General features: G+C 40.0%; 1 protein-coding gene across 12 annotated transcripts in view; it reads right to left on the reverse strand.

Annotated features, from left to right (window-relative positions):
- NAV2 (neuron navigator 2) overlaps positions 1-20,625 on the reverse strand; it is a 379,270-nt gene that overhangs the window by 87,815 nt on the left and 270,830 nt on the right. For all 12 annotated transcript variants that reach the window (XM_018083415.3, XM_018083416.3, XM_018083414.3 and 9 more), the window contains 4 exons: positions 18,587-19,685; positions 16,154-16,266; positions 12,849-12,957; positions 10,723-11,112 (listed from right to left, as the gene is read on the reverse strand). In XM_018083415.3, the coding sequence (XP_017938904.2) occupies positions 10,723-11,112; positions 12,849-12,957; positions 16,154-16,266; positions 18,587-19,685 (1,711 nt within the window). The remainder of the gene's footprint in view (positions 1-10,722; positions 11,113-12,848; positions 12,958-16,153; positions 16,267-18,586; positions 19,686-20,625) is intronic.

Consider the following 20,625-nt stretch of genomic DNA (forward strand, 5'->3'; position numbering starts at 1 on the left):
TACCACCACCAGTTCATAAGCCCACACAGATCTACAGGAGCAGCACTGACAATTGAGTGAACACACCGTAAAGATTTTCACACACCTGAGACTGAAATAACTCCAGCAAGCCCAGCACCATGGTCGCTGTTTCCAGCACAGTGCTGGACAGGTAACACACCTCACTGAGTTCAGCGCTGACGGGGTTGTATCTTCTCAATCCTTCAGCCACTAGCAAATCAACAGCAGCCCATAGAGTAATATCTAGATACTGAGGACACCTTCCTCTTGCTTAAAAAAGCACAGAGTTTTCTCCCTACCAGGGAGACACCCTTACCCACAGCAAGAAAGGAGAGATGCTCCGAGCTGCAGCTGGCAGTGCCTCTGCTGGTCAGATCTCACTGCAGCAGTTGTACTTCACCCAACTCAAATTGGTTCACAACATTTATAAAAATGCAATGGTGAAAAGCTGGGAAGCCTTGCCCAGTCTGCTGGTTAGCATTTCACTTACATGTATAAATCTGTACAGAGCCATCCCAGGAGCAACCCAGGAGTCTCTGTGGAGTTTAACAAAGAGGTTGTTGCTAAGCCAGTCAACTCAGACACAAGAGTATTCTCCATTCAGCAAATCTGACTCTCCAAACTCATAAACAAAGACTGTGGAAAGCATGGGGAACAGTTGCACTGTAACATGTGGAATTTGCCTTAGGTCTGGCATTCTAACTGGTGTTTGACAGTTTATAAATATTTTATAATGGAAGAATATTTTTTCCCCTAAGCTACTAAAATAAAGGGAAAGAAGAGAGAAGCAGAGCTTAAGACCATATTGTTATACAAACATGCAAATAGTATTTTGCAAAAGCATCTAATGCACATACACTGATTGGTTTAGTGCAGCTACTTGTCTGCACATGAAACACATTTCTGTATCAATACCCACTGCACACGTACTGGAAAATGCAGCCTTTAGCTTGTTGTCAGATTTCTGGCATATGATTAGTCCTTTAATAAAAAAGATCTACTACAGCTGAAATACATTGTTTTCCCTACCTATTACTTGGAAATAAAATGTTACTTTCAAGAGTTAGCCATGCTGAAATCAATGTTTTCATCAGCATCAGCATATTTTATGTTCTACGCAGAAGCTCAGCAAGCTCAAAGATTAGAATAATTCTGCAGTTGCAACAAACTGAAAACTAAAGAGTCAGATTTTTATTGTTTTCAAGCACTGATAAATCTTACATTAAGTCAATGGAAGCTGGATGCCTTTGGCACCTTTGACCACTAGACCACGACAGTTTTTCTTACCAAAACCATGTGAAAAAGTACAGACATAAACAGTGACTTTTAGCCCCCATACCACTAGGACAAGTTTCTTACATGCCAGAACAACACAAGGTAGATCTTTGTATTTTGAAACAGGTTTGTGTAATCACAGTTTGAAAGCTTTATATCTTATTTTTATTTCACGCAATATCTTCTACCCAGGAATGATTAATTCTGAAAAGATGCCAAAATCAATGATGCCTTAGTCCTGCATGCAACAGTGAGGTGAAGGAAGAAGGAAAGGTAGTGCTTCTAAAGTCCGTGGAGAAAAGCACATTTACAATGAATATACTTTAAAATAAATTAAACAAAAAAAGTTCTCTACTATCCATTTGTTAGTACAGAGGAGATTAAAAGTTACTGGTGCCACAAACCTCCAATCGTTGTTTCTTTTTCCTCCTCTCCATCCCTTCAAACTTAAAACTGTCTTGGCTCTAAGACACTGTCTTGCCTTTATGAACACACTATTATTGCTGTACATATTTGCTTTATGAGAAAGGAGAATATAAGGAAGGCATATTTTTCTAAAACCTTACAATGTTTTACTTGGGGAGGAATAAAACTAGGAAATATTATCCTGTATGTAACTCTAACAGTACTCAACACTACCTGAATTTATTGTCCTATTACACCCACACAATATGGAACACAAGAATATCAGCTTCTCCTCTGCAATGACCCATTGCAGACCAAACAATTGTATAAGGCCAGTTATCAATTAGGTGTAATTTATTTGACTTTTCTTATTAAAAAACATAATAAATTTCCACTACTTGCCCTGCTAATTTCATGATTCCTAAAAACTCTGCCAGCACACTCAATGCAAAAAAACCCCAGGACTTGGAAGTACTTTTTCACTTGCCTCAAAATAAGAACAAGTTTAAACATATGATCTGGGGAAGACTGTCATATCCAGACTGACTTTCATACAGATGGGTAAATGCTACAAAAAATTCAATCTTACACATGCTTTAAGAATGGTACTAAAGGCCAGTGGGGAAAGACTGCCTTTAATGAAGTTCAATATAATAATATTTAATGAATGGACAGTGACACAGTGATGACTCTGGTTAACAGGAGTTTCTAATCTTTCCAGGAATCAATGTTTAAATAGTCATCGCTATAGTTTCACTCTTCATCAGCAAGGAAAAGAAAATAACCAAACTGTCAATATGAAAAGACTAAAGTTAAACAAGAGAAGTATTATGCACTTCTAATATGCAACTGAGACTTACAGCCCGCTTTCTAGGTGACAATTTTTTTCCTATAAGAAAGTGGCTCCCTGCCCTGCATTACAGGCATAAAGTAATTTGCTTTGGACAACCTGGACCTTTAAACTTCTCTTTTCTTTAGCCAAATACACTCTTTCTGTGCCTCTGAAATTTTGAATGCCATAGCAAGCCCTTCCAAGTGTAATATTTTTAGGCTATTTCTGATGCTAAATTGATTTATTTCCCTTTCCTGAAAGGCACTCTGAGGAAACAGGAACAGGTTATGCCAGGGATCAGTAAAATCCAGTGTTCTGAGTCACTTGACTTCTGCCTGCACTCCCTACTTACCCATGGATACACCCAGCCAGCACCACACTTACTTTTATGGTCTGACAACTCTACCACTTCAAATATATTCATTTCACTCCTTAATGTACGAATACGAACTTTCCAAGTTTGAAAATAGATAGCCAAGGGACAGGCATTCTTTGCTTAAGTATTAGGAAGAGAAGGAGCAGCACCTCTTGGTGCATTGGTTTCCAGGTTGGTTTGGAAATAGCTACCCAGGTATCTCCTGGCAGAAGATTTGCCCAGCAACCCAAGTGCTCAAAACTTTAAGAAACAAAAAGCTTGTAGGAATTACAGTCCTTGGATTATATCACGTATCAACATCCGCTTTGAGGTGCAGAATTGTTCTCCTACAGACAGTAACACTGTTATCCTTAATGTTTTCCTTTGTAATGTTTACTTTTTCACTAGGCTTCATCTGTCTCGTTACAGTCAGTTAATTGAGATCAAGAGGCTCAACAAGCTTTGAGTATCAAAGAACAACTCTAACTTTGCCAGTCACTAAAATCCAGCAGGAGAAAATTCTCCACTGCTGTTTCTGAAATACAATAAATGGGATCAGAACGATCCTGTTATTGCAGCTAGGAATATGTCCTAAATTTGACTTACAAAGAAATGCTAGACTAATGGCAGGATGATGACAACTCCAAATTTCTCACTTTAGTATGAATCTGGCACGCATTTTCCATCATAACATTGGCATTAGACCATATGGTCTTTCCCCATGTTTATATCCCCCAAAAGTCTTTCCAATCCCTATTCTTGCCTGGCCACTCTCCGTTAGAACATTCTCCCCATTGGCACAGTACTTGACTTCTCTCACCAAAGGGTTTAATACAGACCCTGTCTACAAGCCTGTTCCTCGTTTAAACTCCATTCTTTGATCCCTGTGAATTTCAACAAAGACATTCAGGAAAAGGATTAGATCCTGAGTTTCAGTTTGGGACTGGTAATACAATGCTCAAATCCCTAATATTAGACCAAATCCTACCTTTCAGGTTCAAAGAAGCACAAACCTATTGCTCAATTTGTTTAAAATTTCATTTATATATTTAAGGTAGTCTATAATTTATAAATTAATAGACTTTTACTAATAATTAGCAACTATTTACAATTAACAAACGAATGAACGAACTATTAATTGTTTTGAAGATGCTCCATCCAAACATGGAGTAAACCCTGAACAAATTACTTGCACTCTCAAAAATCCTAGTCATTGCTGGATACCTGTTTCACTTGACAGGTAACATAGGAAAATGGAGATTGTGCAAAACTTAATAAATATATTTTAGTTTCATAGTTTACTTAGGGAAATCTCTCACCTGTAAATCAATAATAACATGAATGGTACTGCTTATTCACACTGTCCAAACCAGCCTAGAAGCAAAACAGGTTCACCCCTGTTGACTACTTAATGCTCAGATCTTTTTCTGAGGAAAAAAGAAAAAGAAATCTACAGAAATAAGTGGTCTCTGTGAAATCAGTACTTTTCTATCTGGAGATGTATTAAGGTTGCCTGGCACATAAGTCATTCAGCAGCAATCAGTTAACAATTTTTGAGTACTGCTGTCCAAAGCTAAACTTTTTTCTACATCTTCTCCTCTTCAAGCAGTCTGCAGGCAAGGAATTCCAAGGCCTGCAAAGGACTTGGGTGGGTGCTGCCACTATAGCTCAGATCTCACATGTCCCCCACATTTGCTCCCTCCAGGACAATGGCTTTTGATTGAGCTTCTGAAGAAACCAGTTTCCTGTGGAATTAGCAGTCTTAGATACACATAGTCAAAGAGAAACTGCCAGTATATAAAAGAATATTAGACTGAAAGCATTTCTCACATCACTGCATCCCTTCCTGTTCCAGAGGAGAGTCCCCTTACTGTATGATCCTCCTTTCAACACTCACTCAAACTGTCAGCCAAGTGCACCTTAACCTCAAATTCACCTTCACCTCAAGCAAGAGGCTGACTCCACCACTGCTTTTAAAGCTCTTTCACAAACCTAGTGAAAACACCCAGGAGGCCAATCCCTTCAGGTGTGCAAATGTCACTCTGGACCCCAGGGATACCTGGGTGGAAACTCATTACATAAAGAGGATGACACACCCCCCAAGCACAGGCTGATAGCCTGAAGCCAGGGGAAGGCTCATTAGAATCAGGCTGCTGTTCAATGGGGCTCTGCACGTGCCAATTGTGATTTAAATGCCTAAATCCTTCCTTAGAATCTATTTCAATGAAAATCATAGAAATAAGCAGTAGAATAAGTTTCATTTTCCTCTTTAATTTTGTTCAGGAGAGGAATGACCTGTGATCAAAGAGGAGTATGGAGGGAGTGCTGCTTCTCCAGAGGTTTTCAGCAGTGTCAGCAGCAGAGGAACAGTAACTCCACAGTGACTTTGGATTCCTACTCTTTTCCTGCATATGATCCATATTGACACAGTGTGATTGCATCCCCCTCTACTGGCTAGGCCCAAACTGGGACCATATTTTGTCCCTTAGAAACTGTCCTTTCATTCAAATTACAAAAATCTGCTGTCCCTGATGCAGCAGCTCAAACACTGCTGAGGTGTTTACTACAGAAAGGAGCCCAGAGTGAGATAACTGCTATTAAACGGCATTTTGGTAATTATTAGCAATAGGACAGTATGTAGAAGTAAGCAAAAATACAATACACCAAAACTTCTGCATTTATTAACACTACATATAACCTAGCACAGGTTTTTTTTTACCATTACTGAATAAAAAGTTTGATTCCAGCTGATGTCTAAGTTTATAACTTAGAGGCCTACATTGTCTTCCTGAATCATTCACTGCAAGAGAAGTTCTATGACAGCATGTAATTGGAGTATCATTTGTGATAAATGATAAAACACTGTCTTATTGATGAGGCTGACACAAGAACTATTCCTGAAATGAGTGTGATATTTAAGAATGTTTAAAACAATATACAAGATTAATAATATTGAAAATGCTTATGCAATATCCTATTCATGTCTCCAGTAAAGAACTATAAGTACAGTTCTTGGAAGAACACTGCCATAATTTTTTCTTTTCAGTCTTACAGCACCCAGATGTCTATGACTTTAAATCCAAACTCAGTTTCAACCTGGTTTCCTGCAAAGTCCGAAGTCTGTTTCCTTATACCTTATCATAAAAGTCAAACTTCTGATTTTGCTTGCCTGACCCCTTCATTATTTGTGTTAATTATCTATTTACCATATATAGATACTATTCAGCAATGTTGAAAAGATCAAAATGTAAAAGAAGTCAGCCCTAACAAGACAAAAGGCAGTTCAAATAAACACTCTGCTCAAAGACAGAAGAAAAATAAAATAAACGTCCCAATGAGTCTTAGTCATGTTGACTTGTTAAGAGCCATATAAGGAATGCAGTTTTACTCATCTGCTGTATTTAGATGAAAACTTATCACTAAAATCATACCATTTAAGGAGCAATATCCAGTAAAGAACTAATCCACTGTAACTCAAAATGTACAGAAAAATACAGGGGTAATAACCACGGCAAGAAACAGGTCAGAAAAAACTCTACACAGACACTGAATCAGGATTAACTCAGCCACTCCTGATTTCCAGCCAGCCACATGTTACCTGGAGCAGCAACCATTCCTGTTGCAGGCAGCTTAGAAGGGAAGGGTTTCTCTTACCTACTGTTACCAACAACAAATTCTCATTAGCAGCAAACTGCATAGTCCTCCTTCTCTTTCTCTGAAATCTTAGCCCAAGGGAAGGTCTATTATGCCATGTATGATCCTGACATCTGAAAAAGATGCATCACTGCCTGACTGAAAAATAGCACAAACCAAGAAACTGAGCTGCAAGAATCCTATAAACATCAATTACTTTCAACATCCAACAAAATCAGCCCTCAATTTCAGCTTTTCTTTGCCTCCTAATAGATAAAAATCCTAAACTTAAGCTTACTTCAGAACTCTATTTCAATGATGGTGTTGATCCATGAAGGGCACAGTGTTTCTGTGTGGGTTTGATAGACCTGAGCAGAAGGGCCAAAGTTTGGTTCCCCAGTCCAGAGTGGCCTGTTCTCCCCTTTAGCATCCTTTATGCAGGTTCCAAATCCAACTGCTTGCAGTGCTTGTAGAAAGACCCCCAGGGAGCATAAAGGTTTGAATAAACAAGAATCATAATCCCATGAGCATTTTGCACAAAAACACACTATGAGGTCACAGAAATTGAGATCTGTAATGGGAATGTATCAGCCCCAAATCGTCAAATAAATGGGGAGGTTAATAAAATAGAAAAATGTCTCCCCCCCCCAACAGCCACTGCACCCATGAGAGGTCACTGCAAGGAGAATTTTAACACAGTGGTCCTGAACATTGTATGCAGGCTGTGCCCTTCTGTCCTTATCTAAAAGCTGAGGGAGCAGTTCACTGCTTGGCTGGCCAAGTGAGGTTTGAGAGTCACTAGGCAACATTTCTTAATGAGATACACTCAAAAGAGTGAGCTGGGCATGCCTCAAAGCCCAGCCTGGCATGGACCCACAGCCCAGGCTGCTCACTGCCCTGCCTTGAAGTTCAGGCTCTCAAGCAACTGAGTTGTCAAATCATCAAACCTACATTTTGTTGGAACATAGCTGGAACAGCCATACTTCTGCAAAAAATGATTTTGACAAAGGTGTGTTTGCAGAATCAAAGCCATTTCCTGAGAAAACATGTGACCAGCATTTTCTGCAGAGAAAGCTGCACACTAAGGTAATGGAAACAGGGACAGAGGATTAATTAAATTAAAAGCAAATAATTCTAAAAGGCTTTTTTTGACCAACAGCCCTGTTGCTGCATTCTAAAGATAGATACAAAGAAAATTAGCTCGACCAAACCTTGTGAACCAACCCAAAAAACCCATGAGGATTAACATTCCCACCTGGGACAATCTGTGGGGTAGGTATGTTCTGGGTTCTGAGGTGCCACTTTCTCATGAGGCTCCAAGTCTTGAGCTCTGCCAGCCACCAAAGGGAGGGGGCTGGGGGCTCATTCCCCAGCTCACATGAATCTTAGTCCTCTTGCTTCATCACTGGGTTATGTTTTAGCTCCCGTAATAAGGCAACTTCTTACCTTTGATCCACCTCCTGGAGAATTCCTTAGTTTAAGAGCTGTTTTCTGTCCATTTGGCAAAGATACTCTTCCTAACCCTAAGAAAGCAATCCCGGTGTCTGCCAGAGCTCTGCTTGAGCCGATTCACCAGAGGAGGCCAAACGAAACTTCCCATGACCCAGTACATTTCAGAGAAAGCATCAGGATCACAGGGCTAAAATAGTTTTTCTTGGCTATTGGATTTATTTTGGCTGTAACAAATATTTTGGCTTCCTTCCCTATCAGTTCGCCAATGAAAACACAGATCCAAGGTTTTCAGACTGCAGGATTGTAGCAATTCTGAAAAATGACAAAGTGAAACACATACCAGCTAATAAAGAGCTATTCATGCTCTAAATACTCTCTTGTGTTGTTCTCCACATACTGTAACTCAGCTTCTGGAAATTCTGAGCCTGTTTGCCCTAACACTGATCGTGGTGATTTGTTCTGCAGCAAGTCACACGGATGTTTTCTTTACAATCAACCTCTCTGATTTCTAAGCAGTTTATTATTCCTGTCCTATGAAAACACAATGCTATCTTATTTTTTTACTATTTGGATTAAACTGACACTAGGGAAGATAACTTATGGAACAGGCTACCAAACATTTGTTCTCACTGGAGATGGTAGCCCAGTGTCATTAGTGATACTCATTTTTTTCTCTCTCCCGATTAATATTGGGATTATATCCAATGCTGTTATTGCAATACTCCCTTCTCTGGGAATCCACACACACAATTACTCTCCATAGACCGTGTAACCCCAACAGTGTGGGGTTGCTTCCAGCAACGCTCCCTCCAAGTGCCCACCAGTGCAGCAAGGAGAGAACCCCCAGACTGCCCACCTCCAAACCCTGCCCACAACCTGGAAACAGAGCTGGATCTTTCTAACAATGGATTGACCTACAGTACCAATTCTGCCCTTGGGACCTAGTCAATGACTCCAACAGTGCTGTATAAATCAATAAACCAACTCATATCATTTAGCAGAACAGGTTTTTGTAGCTAAAGGTAAAAAATGTGGACTGCTTGTCCGAAGAACTTTGAGATCTCATTAATCAATCTGTGGCTAGTCACATGAGTAAAAAGTGAAAGTTATCTCCTCTAAAAACCAGTGGGGGAAAAAAATGTCAGTTAAAGATGTCCTAACACTCAAGGCTAGGAGTGAGGTGGGGGGGAGTATATGACTCTTCCTGCAAGGTTCATCATTCTTGGCATTATTCTTGGTATATAACTCACTGGTGACAGAAGTACCAACTCACAAAATAATTTTATTATACTATTAGTTCCTTAGACCCATAATATGAAGACCACACTTTTACTTTCAGACTATGGATACTCACATCTTTTACCTTGTGGGATGACCAGACTGACACAGAAAGAAAAGGAAATGATACACAGAGATGAGTGAGGGCAGAGATTTCTCTGGCAATATCATTCATAAATTCAACTGCTTTCTTTTTCTTTCCTTTTCCTCAACCTGGAATCTGAACTTTATACACTAAGTAAAGATCTGCAAGGACTGGAGCTCCTCTGGGATATGAGCAGCAAAAGCCTGAACTGCCAGAGATACTTCTCAACTCCTGCTGAAGGTGTTTTATAGAAACCATAGTGCTACTCAGAATTTATTTTCCTCACTTACAGATCAAAACTGCAGCCACAAGTTTGAATAAAATTCACAGTCTAGAGAAAAAGCAGTAACTTACTACAATAAACATTAAAAAACTCAGGTGTAAGTTGATTTATTTGAGGAAAACACAAGGTGCTTTAGGGATATGATGCATTATTAATGCAGCTACAGCTACTGGTGCTTTATCTGAAACAGAATTTCATACTGGTTTTTGCATCAGTTTCTTTACTATATGCTTCCCTAACAAAGAATTAAAAATAAAGTGTCTAACTTTTTGAAAAGTGTGAAAATACCCAAGTATTCACAATGGACAGAATTACTGGAGGTTTCCAGATGGTGTAACTGAATTGGTTAAATTAGTGATGCAGCAGAGGCTGGATTCCAGCTTTCTATTCCAGTATGAGACACTAAATCTTCCAAAGAAGCCGATGCCACAAGAAATGTCACAAATAACAAAATTACAAAAAAGCAAAGGATGTAAGATGGCCAGACAGGGAAAAGGCTGATGCACTTGAGCTATGAGAAAATGACTGTACATTACAGTAGGAACTGAGAGCAGACATCCTGACTTCAGAGCAAAGAACAAATGCTTTTTTCATTCAAGGCAGAGACAAAATGTTCATGTAGAACCTTGTTAATAATTGTCTATCCTTTCATACTTCTGCCCACTAACTTGTTCTTTAAACTTCATTTAGCATGTACACCTATTTTACCTAACACAGAGACGCAAACTCATTTCCTTCCAGTGAGTTGTCCCCTTAAAGTTCAGACAGCAAAAGAGTTCAGTTAAGTACAAAAAATGCCTCACTCTCTCCATCTCGTGGGCATAAATGAATGTTGCAGCATGTGTTTGTCAACTACAATGAACCTTGACTCAGGAAAACTTTTTAGCATGTGTAAGGATATGTTTATATATAGGAATATTTTCTTAACATGCACTTAAAACTTAAATCATGTGTTTAAATCCCATTGACTGAATGAATTGTGACATTGAGCTGTCTCTCCAAACACTTATTAAAACTAGTAGAATTTATTTGGTGTTGGTTTTAATTCTCTCTCCAAATAACCGTGGAAATACAGCGCCATTAGAAACAACAGGAGAACCACACAAAGCAGGGCCTTAACTTACCCACTGGTGATGTCATCGGCTCTGATATTCTTGCCCAGCACATCCCCGTCGCTCATGTAGCCGGTGGCATCCATGGCGATGCCCTCCAGGTCCATCTCCTCGCCGCCCTTGTCCGAGATGTCCACGTGGCAGACGCTGCTGCCGCGCGAGGCCAGCTGCCGGCGCAGGGGGGCCGAGTACATGTAGCGCCCTGACTCGGCGTGGATGAAGCGGCTGGCATTCCCCCGGGGGGGGTACCCGTTCCCCATGGACGGAGCGTCGCCTGCCTGCAGGCGAGGGCTGGACTGCCCCAGTCTCCAGGACAGAGGGGTCGGGCGCCCCGTCAGGCTGAGGATGCTGCGGCCGCTGATCTCGGTGGTGACGTTGGTGTCGAACGTGGTCTCCAGTGTGCTTGGGAAAAAAAAGAGATGCGTCCGATTAAATGGGGCTGCTCTGGGGAAAGCTGGGAGATTTCAGGTGACTGCAAGAGCTACGCCCTGAATGCTCACCGAGTTACAGACTGCAAGGAACAGCACTAACAGAATTTACCTGCTACAACACTCCGTAAGAGTAAGGTCCACTCCTCCATGACACTCTTGCACACAGACCTCAGGTGCTCAACATATATGTGAGAAGACTTAAGCAGGAATTTTTAATGGATTGTCCACAGTATCAAAGCATAACTTTTTCATCTTCAATCGTATATAATTCCATTATACCATGGGTTTGCCACTTTAGGTAAGGGAGTGGGACAATAAGATGACTAAGGGAAAACCAGCTGAAGTACTACTTTTCTGATACATTTTCTTTTTTTGTCTGCATTCATTAAAGTCCTAATATTTTGGAGATGTGTCCAGCACCAAGATGGAAGCTATTTCTACACTGACTAGAGGATTAAATGAAAAAAATAAAAAGAAAGGTAAAAAAATTTCTCTTTCAAGATGTATTTTATATATCAACAAACCAATGAATGAACTAGGAATAGTTTTGAAGTTGGTCAAACCCAAACACAGGAGTAAACACAGGAAAAATAATTAATTACTCATATATATGCATGACTTAAGTATAATTTTAAGAATATTAGTATTATTTCTATATGGAACCCTAAAAATGGGACTGCTACACCATGAGATTTCAGGGGATGTGTATAGATTGCAAGACTATACCCTGAATACTCACAGCTTAGTTGCAGCTAATCCACACCTGCAACTTCTCTTACCCACATGAACTCCTCTTTTCCTTTCCCACTCAACTAACAGTGTCCCTTTTTTTTATTTATTGTGGATATTTGTTAAAATAAACAGCACTGTACCATTCACAATACAATGTCCCATACATGCTGCAAAAACCAACGTATCCTCTGGTTACAGTAATTAAATCATAAGGAGTTGTTGCATTAATTGAAATTTGAAAAGAAAAATAGCATTGGGAGTTTATCTTTGCAAGCTCTGCCTCAGTTTTAGATATAAAGCCAAAACACAAAGTGTGCTCCCAATGAACTCATTTAGGCCTGGAGTCTATAAGGCCACAAACTCATTAGGGGCCAAACAGCTTATTCTCCCAAACCTCCTGTTCAACACCGAAAAGATCTAGGTCACAGAATGTTTAAATGCAATAGCAGTCTATGTTTATTTACAGCATATTTTAAATATTGCTGAAGATTTCCAAATGCTGCTTTACAAAATAAAAGCAGTTAACATGGATGACTAACAAAATTACAAAAATTTGTTTGACCAAAGATTGGTCAGGAATTCAAGGTATCCACTTGATCAAGTGGGTCAAGCACAGTTCAGCTGCTTATTTAAACAAAATATTACACAGAGGAGGAGAGGGGTGTAATGCACTTCAGTTATTCAACAGTAAGATGAAGAAGCATTTTACTTATATTCAAACATCACCTCACACATTTAACAAGAACTCATTATTCTTCATCTTTTATTCTATACATAGCCTGTTCCATCAATTACTCCTCAGACATCTCAGTAACCAGTGGAAAGTATTCAGAATCTGTGCACTCAAAAACAATAATTACAAACCCAGTATCTTCAGTGTTAATAATTTTTCAAGGATGCAACCCAGCCAGGTCTAAGAGATGTAAAGAAAGAGCCCAGTGATTTCTGTTTTCTCATAACCAGTTGTCCCATTACCTGTGAGTGACCTGGGTTCCCCGTAAGCTGGACATCGTTTCCTCCAGGTTCTGCCGAAGGTCAGCGATGTTCTTCACAGTTCGTAACCGCCGCGTCTCTGGATCCTCTCCTACAGGGAAAACAAGCCATGAAAAGGACAAGGCAGGAAACAGCACAGAACCGAGCTGTTACCTGTGCCTGAATCTGGCTCAAACACATTTTTTTACTGACTTTCTAAACACTTTAAACTGATTAGGATTGAAGTTCCATTCCCCTCTGCAGGCACCTGTCATTGTCACATCCTGACTGAGACGAGCTCTGCACAGGTGGCCTTTGAGATGTTGCTGTATTGTCATTTCCCCATATGACCCAGTTTAAATTCTGGTTAACTTTCAACCTCATTAGAATACATATCCATCAATACCACCCTTTCCATTGGAAAGATCTTCTTCCTATTTCACATAGAGCTCATTCTACAATAACAGCTTTCCAATAAACTAAACTGTGCTGACTCAGTGCTCCATGTTTCAGGTAAAATAGCAAAAGTTCTTGCTTGTTAACAGCACAACACAGCTGCTGTTACCCAAATGTGCTACATAATACAAATTTGGGAGATGACTTAGTTCTCATGGCATTTAGAAACCCTGCTTTTTAAATACTCTGTTCTAAAACACATTTATGTCCTGCTCTTTAAAAGCACAGTTTATGTAAATAAAAAAAGTCCTCCTACTGCCTCAGTATAATTTCTTTTTATAAAATTAATAATTTAATTAGTGTCTCAGCATAATTTATTTACGTGCTCTCAGATGTCAATTCAGAAATGCTTTGGTTGCTATCTCAGCTGAGCTTTATGGAGTTAAACCTTCTAAGAGGCTGAAGAGAAGTGAATTTCTAGTAGTGCCAGCATATTCTTTGTAAGCTGAAAGCTGAAACAGAAAACCTCCAAAAAGCCATCACAAAGCTTCTATTGGGCACAGAAGGAAATGATTTCATTCTAAAGGGTTTACAACTCATGACTAAAGAAAATACTACAGTAAATGTAAAACTCTTTATGTTTTGTATCTGCCTTGTCTGTACAAGTGCTGCATTCTTAAGCTGCCAGAATCCTTGTCATCCATGCCATTGCTAGTTTAGATGGATATCTATATATTACAGATAACAGAAGTGTTAAGAACCAGATAAATAAACTGTTGGAACTTTCTACATTCTTTGTTTTGTATTTCATGTTTCTAAAAGATGCCAGGTTGGTGGCACAGAAAAACACAGTCACACACTGTTGCCTACAAAGCAGCAGTGGCACAAATTACAGACCAAAGTGCTTATTGTCCATGTTAGCAATTTTTTTTCATCAGTCTCTACTCCCTGGGAAATCATCTCCCTGACTTACAATTCACTTAAGCCAAAGGGTCAAACAATTATGGTCTGTTTCTGGACTGGAAACATTCAGCTAACAAAACAAGACTGATTCCTTTAGCCAAAGGGTCTCTAGGATAGAAAACATTTCTATACTCATGGATCTACAAATTTTTGCAGTAAAGAATATAAAATATTTACAGGCCTTTAGCTTAACAAAGGTCACAGTGCTTTTTACAGATCATTTCTCTCACACGTACAAAGGCAAACGGTAGGTAACTTCTTACAAGAGCACATAGGAGACAAACTAAACCAATTTCCATTGAGATTCCTCTTATGCCTCAGTTCATACCAAATTTTCACTTAAATTGTATTCCACTGCTTAAATTATAGGTATACTTAAAAGGCAGATATTGGATAGTGCCACTAGAACTTAATTATGAAACCACTTAGCTCCTCATGAGCAGGCAGGATCTTTAAACAATTCCCCTTCCATTTTTCCTACCTATGCTCTCTTTTGTTTTATATGTGCTTTTAAATTAAAAGCTATGCAGGGAGAGAATAAATCTGCCCCTCACTTCTTCCCATTCAATTGGGTTCAGGCACTGTTTTGTCTTGTTTGCTCTGTTTCCCCCAAGAACCCTTTCTGGATGCTGCTGTTGGGGTCTGGCTGTGCACAGCTGGGTTTTGCATCTCTTGTTTGAGGCTGTCAGCTGTCTTCTGCTTTTGGATCCCAAAACTTACATATTCTATGTAAATAATAGTTTGTATTTACATAACATCTGTCATTAAAGACTAAAGCCCTTTTGTGGTCTATAAGCACTTCTAAGTGCTATGAGCACAAAAACCTTCTCAAGGATTTTATCCCTTGCACCATTTCTTTGCCTTTCAAGTACTTAATCCATCCATATATAAATTGTACACACAGATACACTCATTTATGCATCCCTGAAGCTCTTTTCCTCCCTGATGACTCTGCCTCTCACCTTTGCCATCAGCACATGTGCACACAGGTCTAAAGGCAGATTTGACAGAATACGTAACGCAGCATGAAATTAGTCTGATTGTGAAACTTTGAGTCACATCATTTTCCAAGGAGGGCATTCTTGGAAAGTTTCAAAATCTACATTAAACTCGAGGACACCAAGACCAAGTAGATGAAAAAAACCTGAGATATTCTACAGACTGGATAAATGCAAGAACATGCAGTGAGCAAAGTCATTGATATTGTTGAAACTGGAACAGGAGGAGACTTGACTGTGACTTTAAAAACACATTTTAGATCTACTAGATTCTACTGTACATCTGCACATTAATAGAATATGGTTGCTAAAAATCACTTTGTTATATTGACAAGCTTAAAGATTTTTGCTGATTATCATATACTTCTTACAGTAGTAGGAATTCTAGATAAATATATGAAGTACTTTCTAATTCAGACTGCTAGTCTTCCAGCTACAATCAGTTTCAACTTCTCTATACTGGACACAGTAAATTGTAGCTGGATTTTGGTCCCTGTTGCTGCAAAGGCTATTTCTCAAATTGATCACATTCATGTGAGTGATACTGAGATTCCCTCAAACCTATAAACAAACCAAAACATCGAGGAAATAAACTTAATTTTTTCTGTAAGCTCTGAAATAACGTTTTTAAATATAAACAATAAATATCAAATGTTTGGAATACTTAGAATCCTTATAATAGCTTAATCCTAAAAAATGCTGCATGTCTGCTAGAGAAACATTAGGTACACAGAATTCCTAATAATTTCAAGGAATTTGAGGAGCACTCCATTGTGCTGAACTCAAGCATCTAGCATTCAAATTATTGACACCCAGTTTCCACTGCTGACAAGCTGAAAGAAATACCATAACTACTGGGAACTAAAGCATTAGGAATAAAACCAACTTGCTTTAGCCCATTCTTATTCGACCAGATCACAGTCAGTAACTGGTCATGTTGCCAGGACATACCTGAGAGGTCTTCGAGAGCAGGCTGGGCAGTTTTCACATAAAGAGCAGAATCCATGCTGACCCCTCCTGTGCTGGCCTCGGCTGTTACGTTCCCTTCATTGTCTTTCTGAGATCTGGGAGGCAAAACAAGACAGGGATGTGTAGTCACTCTCCATCAAAAGTATCTCCAGTATAACAAGGACACGAGTGCACCTGCCATCAGCCACTCTGTCCCACTCTCCAGAACAGACCAGCAGGCTGATTTTACATAATTCATTAGTCCCATGTTGAATTATGTCCTAGAAATGGAAACAAGCACTCAAGTGTAAAAAATAAAAAATTCATAGTCAAAGACAGGCTTCACAGCTCTTCAGACAGGGTCTTAAGACACTTGGATTTCCAGCTGTATTTTAGTTATCAATTACATCAGTTGGCATGGCTAATCTGATCTTCTCTAATAAAGTCTGTACTGCATGAAGGTAAAGCAGGTAGTGTGTGATGGCATGTTACACTCCTGCTAAGTTTCCCTTCAATAACTGGCATTTGTATTTTAAAAGAAATGACTGGGTAAAACCAACTTCAAACTCCAGTGTCTGATATTGTGGCTGTCAGGTGATGTGGTATGAATATTTTGCCAGATTTGAGTATATTGTGACTCATTTCACTTTACTAATTGTGCTGTGTTTTGCTCATAGAGCCACATAAACAAGCATCTGGAAGTTCTCCTGCCCAAGTACTGTACAAAAGTGAAGACACAGTGGGAAATGACTATTGCAATATTCTTAATTTCAGCTGACCCTTCTAGCAGGATGCTCTGCCTGAAGTGAGGGTAAAACAACATGAACAATACCCTATTTTCAAAGCTGTTAGTGGGTGAAAGGAGAAGGGGGTCTCATGCTGCTGAATTTTGGTGTTGAATAATGTTGAAACCAGCCTGACTTATCAATCCCAAAGTTAAACATCTTGATAGTGAGGTGAAGAGGCGGCAGACCTGATGAAGTACCTGATAAAGGAACAAACAAGTGATACTTCTGATAACCAAAGATGCTAAACTGACACAGTTGCCCAGGAGACATATGACTGACAGTCAATCTCTTTGTACTACTAAAGTCCAGTCCCACTCTTTAAAAGCAGAGTCTTCCAACACACCCCTTCTTGGAGTGTGTGTGGAGATTCCTCCCTCGAGTGGGGATGCCCTCAAGGCTGAGCAAAAGAGATTTGCCCACAGTTGTTGGTATGGGTGAGTAATATCAATCTCTACATAATAATTGCTTTTGCTAGCTTTAATATAATTCCTTCAACATTGCTTCAAAATAATGCACTATACTACACCAGTAGTTACAGCTTCCCATATTCTGTAGTAAGTAATTCTGATTAAGATCTTTTAGTCTAATCATTATCATAATAAATAATTTATCTTTATATAAATATATCTGGTTTGCCATCCTTAATCCTGCAGGACAAAGTTACATAAAGTTCAATTACACCTATATAATCCTTTAGGCATGAACAAAGTTGACAAAGTCTGGGGCTAAGGACTGGGTCCAGCTGCACCTGGACTCCTCTCTGAGGAGGAGTTTAGAAAGCAAGGGGGTCCTTTCTGCACCTTGTGACTCAACCAGAGGAGTTCTGGAAGAAAAGGATGTGATAAAGTCTCTCAAATCATGAGCAGAAGGAAGATGAAGACAGAATAACTGCTTGCATCCTCTTCCTATAAAAAAATTAGGTGGTGCCAAAGAAAACTAAAAGATATCTGTCCAAACCAAAAATCCCACCATCCAGCTGAGGAACTTCTTGTGTCCCAGTCACATGTCTTTAGGAGTCTTTGCTATTGATTTCCCTCTTGTTACACTTCCCATTGTCTAACAGAAGATGCTTCAAACAGAAAAGGGACTAGACAAAGGTTAGCTGTGACCTCATTTGGCTGCTCTTTTGCTGATCTCATTCAGGGTTAATGCACAGAACAGCAGACTTGTTGTGTGGCCTTACCTATACTAATGGATGTTTTTTATTATTTTTTGTAATTTCCCATTCCTGCTTACAGTGAGGCAGGTCCATCACTGTTCGCCACCCTGAAGACCACGAGCGTATTTACATCATAAATTGGTGGTGTTACAACTTTTAAAGTCATGATGCACGAAACAAACCTGATACATGTTCTGGTACCACGTAGAAGAGCAGCACCTGGTCAAGAAGCTGTTCAGATTCTCATCTTACCTATTAGCAGTGGCAGACACAACAATTACTCCCCCTCCTATCTACCACATCTTGGTCTGACAGCCTTCGCCCTCAGCTTCTGTGTAAGGGCATAAATTGTCTACTCTCTTAAAGCAAGAACTTTTACATGCAGCAGCATTTACCTTGCTGCTTCACCCCCGCCCTCCCGGAAAGAGCATCCAGAATGAACCTCCCAGGCATCCCATTCGAACGTCCCACTGGAGGACTCTCCCATACCTGTACATGAAGGGGGCGACCGTGGCGGTGTTCGGGTGGCTGTATTGCTGCTGGGGATGAGGTAGCTGGACACTCACAGTATTGCTCCCTGTGGTGTGTGTTGTCACGGCAGGCCCGTTCACAGCCTGGCTGCTGCTGCTGCTGTTGAGGCCTCCTGCGCCTTTTCCCTCGGAAGAAGCGAGGCTGGACGAGGAGCTGGAATGACGGCTGTCCAGCTGGGACTTCTGATGCGACAGCCCTGAGCTGGCCTTCCCGCCACGGCTTCTCTCGCCTTCCTTTGCAGGAACGGGGGCACTTGAGGATTTCCCTGTGGTGTTTTTCATTCCTGGTTTTGGTATTCCACTGTGTGAAGGGGCAGAGGCCTCCTTCTTGGCACTGTTCAGCTTTCCTCCTTTAGGGATAAAGCTTGCGATCTTGGAGGACTTTTTTGGCATCTCTGTTGTTGCTAGTGCTGTCTGTTCTTCTTTTGGTTCCTCTTTCAGGTCCAGCTTTTCAGTGATAGACGTTCTCTTTGTAATGTCTTTACTTTTATCCTTTTCTTTCTCTTTCTGTTTCTCCTTCTCCTTCTCATTACCCTTTGGAGAACTTTTCTTATTAGTGAGTGCCCGGCTAAAAGTCCTTTGTGCAATTCCCTTGAGTGCAATTTTGGGACTACTGGACATCGATCCCAGGTTGTTCACGTTCTGATTGGCAGCATCGATTTCTTCGCTCTCCTCAAAGCTGAGAAGTGTCTCCAGCTTTTCACAGCTGTTGTCCCGAGACCCCGGAGCCTCCAGCATCGTCCCTCCTGCTTTGGAACCTCCTTTGCTGTTGAAGAGTTTTAATTTTTCAAGCATGGATTTCTGACCGTTGGGAGCTGTTTTGGCGATTTCTGAGGGTGGCTTTGGAGGCTCCACTACTGGCTGCTTTACAGATAACATGGAAGACGTAGCTGTGTGCTTAGCACTGAGGGACTTGCTGCGCCAAGGTTTAATAGCAGAGCTGGGCTGAGGGATGGCTGATGAGTTATTGCAACTAACAGTGCTGCCGCAGCTTTGAACTGAGGATGAGACATTTTCATTCATTCCTGTGGGCTGGGAGGCTGTACTGTCTGCAGGCTCTGGAAAAAAACACAAAAAAACAACCCAAAAAATGAACACGGTAGTACCTCATATTACAGTTAGCATAAGATTTTTTCTGTAATGAAACATTAGGAATTTTACACTAATAGCATTACAAAGACACCTATCAGTATTTTCAACATCAGGATGATTTAGAGAAAATAAAAGCCAGTTTTCTTTTCCTACCCAGCAGAAAAGCAATGAGTTCCTACTGTATAATTTACATTTACTTGCTGTTTCAAGAAAAAGAAGAAAAAAAAAGAATCTCTTCCAATTCAAACCAAAATGTGTTTTGCAATGTGTTCTCCCTTATTAAGTCCACAATACGTTTTCATTAGCAAAACACAGCACTATTTTCTAACTAAGGGTTCCCTCTGCTTTTGGCAAAATACTTGCTGTCCAAGTTTGATTCTTAGAAAAACCTCAAACATATATAAAAAAATGCAGAAGTAAGGAAAAAAGTAAAACTGAAGTCTTTTCAGTTATTGGGGGTGGTAAGATTTTCAAATGCAAAAGGTAGAAGAAAACTCCACATACAAAAATAAAACTAATTGTGTCCTTTTGCAATGAACCTAAATTAAGTATTACTACATATCTTAATCCAGCTGTAAGAGAACCTTGTGGCAGTAACTGTACAGCCCTCCTCCCGCAGAGAAAACAAATCTTTTATTTAGTTAGTTCCTCCTAATGTTATTTGTTCTTTTTAAGAAACTATTCAGAGCTTAAAGAGAGCTTGAAAAATCAAACTCACCTACCAGTGGCCACTTCTCCTCTGAAGTTTCTCTCTGCTGAGTTTCCTTTCTGGAGATGTTACTCTCTCAATTATCACAAATATGTTTTCTGTTAAACTGCTCATGTTTCCAATTAAGTTTTGTCATCTGTGTCTGTTCCCCTGCCCAGCAGCCTGCTGGGGATTAACGGTTCTTACCTATATTTCCC

Source organism: Manacus vitellinus, unplaced genomic scaffold, assembly GCF_001715985.3.
Source record: "Manacus vitellinus isolate BGI_N305 unplaced genomic scaffold, ASM171598v3 scaffold_63_pilon, whole genome shotgun sequence".
NCBI lineage: Eukaryota > Metazoa > Chordata > Aves > Passeriformes > Pipridae > Manacus > Manacus vitellinus.